This window comes from Camellia sinensis, chromosome 9 (genome assembly GCF_055761805.1).
Source record: "Camellia sinensis isolate YWXY chromosome 9, ASM5576180v1, whole genome shotgun sequence".
NCBI lineage: Eukaryota > Viridiplantae > Streptophyta > Magnoliopsida > Ericales > Theaceae > Camellia > Camellia sinensis.
Window position 1 is genome coordinate 122958154 of NC_138969.1, and position 8228 is coordinate 122966381.

The following is an 8228-nucleotide window of genomic DNA, read 5'->3' on the forward strand; positions in this document are numbered from 1 at the left end:
TTAAATCACTACAACAAAATGCACATTTGGCGACTAAAAGTGGCAACTAAAAAAAATTTAGTCGCCAAAAGTTATGGAATTGGCGACCAAAATTTTTTTTAGTTAGCAAAAGTATAATATTTAGCTACCAATTTTTTTTAGTCAGGGTATATTAATTATTGGCAACTACAAAAAAATTTAGTCACTAAAAATACGAGAATTGGAGACAAAAAAATTATTTTAGTCGCCGTATATTGAGTTTTGGCTACTAAAAATGATTTAGTCGCCAAATGTAAAATAAAAAATTATTTGTTATCTTTGGCGACCAAAAGTTTGGTCGCCAAAAACATATTTTTAACGACAAAAAATATTTTAGTCGCGATATAGTGAGTTTTGGCTACTAAAATCATTTAGTCGCTGAATGAAAAATAAAGAGTTATTTTTTATATTTTGGCGACCAAAATTTTGGTCGCTAAAAACATACTTTCAGCAACAAAAAAAAAATTTAGTTGCCAAAAAACTAAAATATTTGGAGGGAAACCTTTCAAATTCTGGAGGGTTAAATAAAATAAATTAATTGGCGACTAAAAGTTTTTGTCGCTAATGGTGTAATATATATATATATATATTTGGTTTCCAAACCAAACAAACCAACGCCTCTCTCTCTCTCTCTCTCTCTAGCGTCCGTCTCCCTCTCCGGTGCCTGTTCTGGTGCTCTCGGCTGCTGCTGCTGTGGCCGCGACCTTCTTCTTTGTCCTCTCTCTCTCCTCCTCCTCCTCCTTCTTGTTCTTGCCCCTCTCCTGCGGCTGTAACCACCGCCGGAGCCGTCGTGTCTGGGGGAGAAATGATCTCGTTGACAGCAGAGGATGTAAGATGGGTGAAGGATTAGATCGAGTCCAAAACATAATATGCACGACAATGTCCTCCGTAAGGGCATTAACCCTCGCTCTCACGCTCAACAGCTCCCAGATCTTATTCAGTCAGTAACCTCTCTCTCTCTTTCAATTTGTCTATGCATGTATTGGATTTTTGGAAATCTACACTTGTCAAGCTCTTCATTGAAAAGAAATGGTGAATTTAGGTTTTGGATTTTTAGAGAGATGTTATATTATGGCCTATAGATTTTAGGCTTTGGATTCTGATTTGGTCTACATTCTAATTTCAATGTTTTGGACTTCTATTTGTGTTTCTTAATCAAACATTGAACCTAATTGCATTAACTTCTCCAGTTTTTTTTGAAAATTCTGCATACATACTAGTGAATATTTGTGAATGTGTGCCCTGTTCTGGTTCAAGATTGACAAGTTATGGACTTTTAAAGCATCTCCATCACCCACGGAAGCTCCATCAAGATTGAATGTGTGCCCTGTTATGGCCTTTTCTTGATCATTTTTAGGTCAGGTTTATTTTTTCGGACAGTTATGTTTTAATTGTGTTTGTTCTTTAATTTTTATGCATCTTAACGCTATGTTTGGTAACTTAGGAGAGAAAAGAAAAGAAATGATTACTTAAGTAATAAGAGAAAAGAAAAGAAAAGAAATGATTGTAATTTCTCTCCTTTTTGTTTGGATAAGTAAGAAATAAAAGAAAAGAAATGATTGTGATTTCTCTCCTTCTTGTTTGGTTAGATTTCATTAAGAGAAAAGAAAAGAAATTATTTTATGTTATATTACCAAAATAACCTTTTTATATTTTCAATCATTTTATTTCTTTTATTTTTATAGGGGTAAAATTGGTATTATAAAAATATAAACATTTGTGGATTTCTTTTCTCTCCCAATCTCTCCACTTTTGGGAAGATTGAAAATAAGGGTTATGAGAGAAATGAGTTTCTCTCCATTTCTCTCTATTTCTTCCCATTTCTCTCCACTTAAGATAACCAAACAAGGAAGAGAAATACATTTCTCTCTATTTCTTTTCTTTTCTCTCCAAATCACTCAATCCAAACACAGTGTAAGTGCCAATATAAATTCTGTAGTTTCAGATTATTTAATGCAGATGCATTTATTGTACCCCAATTATCCTTGCCACCTTAGTTTCCTGTAGAAGATCTATATCTACATTCACCGGCCTAGCGATGAAAGAAATCTTTATTTTTTGACATATCTTTAAAGCCCTGATAAAATATTGCAACCCTACCAAGATGAAGGACTTTAATGGTTTAGTTTGTAATCAACTGGAACAGGGTGTTGAAGATGAAAAATTCATAACTGTATTGTGGTGTATTATGCTTGACCTTATGATTAGCTATCACGACCTTGTCATAAATTAATTTTCAAAATTGATTGCAGCATTAATTTTATTATTTTACAATAAATGAAACCAAAATTAGATTTTACTTAATAAAAAATTAAAAATAATTTTTCCACTTGTTCTATATTTTATTCATGGTCTTATTGCTATTATTTCTTTTCACATAGAATTTAAGTTTCATCTAGGTTATGTATAATTAATGCAGTGTTCTATTTGTTGAATATTTACTACATCCCAAGGTTTTAAAAAGCGGCCGCAACCGTTACGTAACGCCGTTACGTAACGGTTGTAATAGTTACCACCATCCGTTACCGCCGCTTTTGCAGTGTGATGGAGATTCACAGGTATGTCGGCCGTAGCGGCTGCCATAGCGATCGTAACAGTGTCGTAACGGCCTGTTAACGGTTCCGAACTCTTCTTTCAAAAAAACACAAAAAAAAAAGTTGAAAATGAAGGAAGAGGGATAGAGAGAGAAGAGGGAAGATAAAAAGGGAAGATGGAGAAGCAAGAGATAGAGAGAGAGAGAAGAGGGAAGATGAAGAACATGTTATTGGTTTGTTGAAGCTCTAAGACCTATGCTATTCTATTCAGCTGCTATCACTCAATCATTTTGTTTGTGTGTGTCTATCTATATATTGTTTGAAAATAATAATAATAATAATAATAATAATAATAATAATAATAATAATAATAAAATAATAATAATAATAAAAAATTGGTCATTCTCTATTTGGCTTGATTAAAATATGTATATATATATATATATTTAGGCTCTTATTTATTCTCTTACTTTTGTCATTGTTTATCTTATATATAATAGTTAGTGATTGATTTTTTGTATAATATAAAGTCATTAAGTATTAAAATAAAATGTAAAAAACTCAGTTTATAGTGATTTAAAAATTTGAAATATATTGGATCATACTTAAAAATTTACAAAAATTTATCAATATTTATTTTAAAACCCAATAAATAGGATCATGGAAAAAAAATATGCGTATCGGTAAGTTTTTTTCAAGTTGTGCGAAAAATAAAAAAATTCACGGTTCCGGTTACTACACCCGTTACGTTACGACCTTTACACCCCGCAACCGCGCCACTGCCACCGTTACGGCGACCGCAACCGCTTTTCAGAACATTAGCCTGAACAATTGAACAAGATATTTGAGCTGTGCGGATCTCCAGATGAGATTATTTGGCCTGGGGTTTCCAAGATTCCCTAGTATAACAAGTTCAAGCCAACAAGGCCGATGACGAGGCGAGTGAGGGAGGTTTTTAGATAGTAAGTATACAAATTGAAGTTGTTAGTTAGACTTGGATTTTTTGGTGTCCATTTTAGTGCAAGAAGTTTGATATCCATAATTCTTATATTGCTTTGCAGTTTTGACCGTCATGCACTGGATTTACTAGAGAAAATGCTAACCCTTGATCCATCTCAGGTACACATAAATCTCAGGCCTAGTGAACTTGTTATTATAGACTATCAGACACTTCATAGCCATAGCATTTTTATGTAGGTGTGCCAGTGAACACAATTATGCGATAATGTGATGTACCAAAATTTGTTAGTTTGTTTTAGGTCTAGCAACAGGGAGTGGAAGGATTTTAGTTTGTCTATAAATTTCAGACTAAAATGATTAGTTTATTGATAAACTAAATGATGATTTTTTTACTTCATTAGTTTGGAGAAACTGACACTACAATGTCAATAAAATGACTTACTTTATTAGTTTGGAAAATGACAATATAAATCTGAGTTTTGACTTATTGCAAATAGGGTGTGGAGAAAATGCTAACCCTTTATTAGTTGTTATAGGTCTACCAAAATTCAATCTTTTAAAAAATAAAACCGAGATCCATTTTTTGACTGACTTTGTGATTAAGTACGTTAAATATATATTTCATTAACTTAAATGGAACATAATGATTTTGGATGCTTTTCATGCCCTAATTGTTTCTTCAGAAAATAAATAAAAAATTTACATGTATACAAATAAAATAAAAATTGAATTAAAAGTTTAGATCTTGTTGGGTAAGCAACCATGTATCCAAGGTATTGGGTATTTATAGTGCTCTATAAAATAGGATTTAAAACCTTAGTTGCAAGAAACTCCTAGTTGCTACAACTGGCTAGAGAGTTCTTCTTGACAGAGAAAGGATTAGCTAGTTGCTTTGAAATTAAGGCATATCAAACAATGTTGGGCTTTGGAAGGACCAGGAGGATGATTATTTTGCGAGTATAATTTGGGGAAATGATACATTCCACCGCTTCATTGTAAAATCCTTCTGAGCTTATAATTTAATAATTGAGGTGGCTTGCATAATCTGAAAATAGTTTGATTCCAATATCCCATCAAAACACATTCATCCTAAATCATCTAATTAATGACACATTTTTATATACAGTTGAGGATCATGATGGTTTCATCTCTATGTCTTCAGGGATTGTTGATTTTTGGTGGCTTATGGATTGTTTTGGTGACTGCATTTTGCATTTCTGTTTCCAAAAACTCGATTAGAAAGGCCATGAACATATAAGCACAGATTATTAGATTTGGTGCAGTTCTATGTATACATTTTTCATTTTTGTTCAACAACTTTCAATTCCTTGAATTTTTTTTCCCCTTTTCCCTTTTTCCATTTCACACAGAGAATATCTGCAAAGGATGCCCTTGATGCTGAATATTTTTGGACTGACCCCTTACCTTGCGATCCTAGAAGGTATGTCTCACATCTTTCTTCTTAGCTATGCTGCATGAATTTTACTTACTGATTCATTGTACTAAGGAAGAGATTTGGTAATAATCATATACCTTCAACGAGACTTGGAAAATTCAGTCGTAGTGTGCCAAACCTTCTGCATTTCATATGTTTACACCTCCAATTGAGGCTTCCTGAAGCCTCTCTATTAATATTTTGACTGATCTCCGCTTGTCAAATAAAGGTGTCTCAGTTTTGTTTATATTAAATTAATCTTTCCTGTTCTTTGATTGCATAGTTTGCCTAAATATGAATCATCGCACGAGTTCCAGACAAAGAAAAAAAGGCAACAGCAGCGACAAAACGAAGAGATGGCAAAGAGACAGAAATTGCAGCACCCACAACAACATGCTCGTCTGATTGCTTGCTTTTGCTTAATGATAAAGAAGGGAATGCTGGATTTGTAGTTTTTGAGTTTGTGGATTATGCTTTGCATTCTTGTCCAGCTGTGTGGCTTGGGAGCACAAGTTTTCTGATGAGAGCAACATCTTGTGAATGAAAGTGGTTCAGATTAATTTGGACACTAAGGATGTTGCAACCACTGTTTTCTTAGGTAGCTATCATTTTAATCTTTCGATAAACGGCTTTACAGTGTAGGCCAATCTGCGGAAGTTCACCTGGATTTGGGATAAGGTTAATTGAGATCTGGGGTGGAATCTCACCCACAACTTGATTATAAATGTTCTGAGTTTGTCTCATTGTGTTGATTTATGGATTGACAGAAAAAAAAAATTGTGGATAATTTGTTCTGTATACAAATTATATTTATTTAGATATTGTTTGGAATAAATCCCACGCAAGCTATGGAACTGTCATCCCACCCAAGCTTGTAATTTGCTAATTCTTTATTTAAATACAACTATCATGTTAGTAACTAAAAATTTTAAAAAAAAAAGGAAAAAAAACTTTTGGCTACTAAATATTTAGTAGCTAAAAATAAAAATAAAATGGAAAAAAACTTTTGGCTACTAAATATTTAGTAGCTGAAATAAAAAAAGATTTTAGGCGACTAAGAATTTAGTAGTTAAAAAAATAATAATAATAAAATAAGATGGAAAAAATACCCTTTGGCGACTAAAACTTTGGTCGCCGTAGATACTACAAGTTTTGGCGACCAAAGTTTTAGTAGCGGAAAATAAAATTTTTTGGCGACTAAATTATATTTTTGGCGACTAAAAATATTAGTTGCCATTTATAGGACTTTTGGCGACTAAAATATTTTTTAGTCGCCAATACTTTCCCCGACAACCTTCCTGCGACCAATTCGGGGACCAAAATATTTAGTTGGGAAAATATTTCGGCGACTAAAAACCTTACTTTTAGCGACTAAAAATTTAGTCGCCAAAAGTACAATTTCTTGTAGTGAATGATATGTTTCTTTTTTGCAACAAAAAGTCCTCTACACAAAGGAGCATTTCAAGTGAATGCATCTCAAATTACTTAATAAACATACAAATAAACTGCGTTGTTTTTAACTCATAATAGTCGATATATATAACGAAAACCAATTGTAGATAGGGTCTTTTGGACCCATTTGAAGAACAAAAACTCAAGATACATATTTTTTTACTTAATTATTATTTAATAGTTGATTTTAATTACATTATTGAATGTCATGTAATTTTTAAATAGATTGAATTCAATATGTGATTATAGCGGCTTGGGTTAGACCCGACCCTTTCATGTTCTTGGATTCAGGATCTAATACTATTTATTGTTGTCTTTACTTGTTCTTATCTTGTTATTATTCAGATTTAGTTGTTTGGAGTTGTTGGTTGTTTAGCGAACAAATTAGGAGTTAGTATCTTAAGAGAATTGCTGCATGTTTCTTTTCTTGTTTGCTCGAGGGATGCTTTTGTCACTCGAGCGGTCTTTAAGTTCTCTCGTTACTTTTGCAGGTCTGCAAAACTAGTAGGAGTAGGGTGATCTTCGCTTGAGCGGTCCTTTCTTTGCTCGAGTGGTCTTTTGCAGTTTGCAAAACTTTTGGGAGGGGGTCATTGTGTGTTCGAGCCCTGTTTTGGTCGCTTAAGCGGTGTCACTTATTTGTTTTTGACGCTCGTGTGATGGTTTGGTCGCTCAAGTGGTCTATGCATATATCAGATCGGGAAAGGCCTTTTTTGTCACTTTTTCATTCATTTTTCTCTCTCTCCTTCTCTCTAAAACATTTCTAAATCTAATTTCTTCACTCTCTCTTTAGTTCTTGCCTAAAACCCTTCCAGACACCCTAATCCATTGATTCCACCACCATAGTGCTTGGAGTAAAACACAGAGCTTGTGGATGAGATCAATCTAATCGAAGAAGGTTTCATTTTTGATTCCACCAAACTTCAACACTTGTTCTGCTCTTCTTCTAATCTTAAGGTGTGGATTTCTTCAACCTTCTTGTATGATTCTTAACTTAGTTATGTGCTTCTTGTCAAGTATTGTGAGTTGGGAGATGGGGGTTTGATTTAGGGTTTGGGTTTTAAAATGTAAAAAGAGGGATTTTCAAAATGGGTTCTTGAAAAATGTTGTGGGAGTGTGAATACTATTGAGTTGTGTTGAGATGTTGAAAATTCCTTCTTTAAATGTGTTTTTCAATGAAAATGATGTTTTATTAGAAAATCATTGATATTCGTTTTATGGAAGAAAAGGAAAAGATGCTGGGTTTGAAAGGATAAAATGAATATATTTGTTGATGATGAAAGTGAAGTTGGATATATATATATATATATAATATTATCACTTCCATTTTGAGATTTATATGATTATATCTGTTGTTGAAAATTTATTCGTTGAATAAAGATATCTGTTTTGGGTTATCGGTGAAGGATAACTTTGATTGTTGTAGAAATTGCATGAGGATTAGATTAATTGAAACTAATATTCATACATCTTGCATTAAGCATTGTTTCATACTTAAACGTTGAAAATATATTGCTTTGAGAAAATGAGATGTATTAGTAAATCTGGTTAGGGGATGTGGTTGTGGGTTGTATTGTTAGCCTATGTGTTCTTAGTGAAAGTCCAGAAACCCACGTGATTAGATGCCAATCTTTCCGGTTAGTACCGGTAAAATGGTTTTGATAGTGCTTGTATAGCCTACTAGCAGACAAGTACTTAAAGATTCCCGGTGTTTTTATATTCGCTGCCCTATTTTCTGATATTAAAAGAATTGTTTTATGAATTGATATAAATATAACTGAGACATGACATTGTTTTGAAAGAGAAAGTATAATGTTTGGCAAATGGCATGC

At 33.1% G+C, this 8228-nt stretch overlaps 1 protein-coding gene across 1 annotated transcript; it reads left to right on the forward strand.

Moving 5' to 3' along the window:
• Positions 1-642: 642 nt before the first annotated feature.
• LOC114282850 (cyclin-dependent kinase C-2-like) lies at positions 643-5669 on the forward strand. The gene is made up of 5 exons (XM_082887587.1): positions 643-958; positions 3375-3514; positions 3614-3671; positions 4883-4953; positions 5231-5669. The coding sequence occupies exons 2-5, from the start codon at positions 3483-3485 to the stop codon at positions 5397-5399; spliced, it is 330 nt and encodes a 109-aa protein (XP_082743713.1). The 5' UTR covers positions 643-958; positions 3375-3482; the 3' UTR covers positions 5400-5669.
• The last annotated feature ends 2559 nt before the right edge of the window (positions 5670-8228 follow it).

What these genes read in the sequence shown, in the direction of transcription:
- LOC114282850 (XM_082887587.1), top strand. Translation starts at nt 3,483, where the DNA reads ATGACGAGGCGAGTGAGGGAGGTTTTTAGATA. An exon ending in GTGAGGGAGGTTTTTAGATA is followed by an intron (nt 3,515 to 3,613) that starts GTAAGTATACAA and finishes ATTGCTTTGCAG; the next exon opens with TTTTGACCGTCATGCACTGG. An exon ending in TTACCTTGCGATCCTAGAAG is followed by an intron (nt 4,954 to 5,230) that starts GTATGTCTCACA and finishes TTGATTGCATAG; the next exon opens with TTTGCCTAAATATGAATCAT.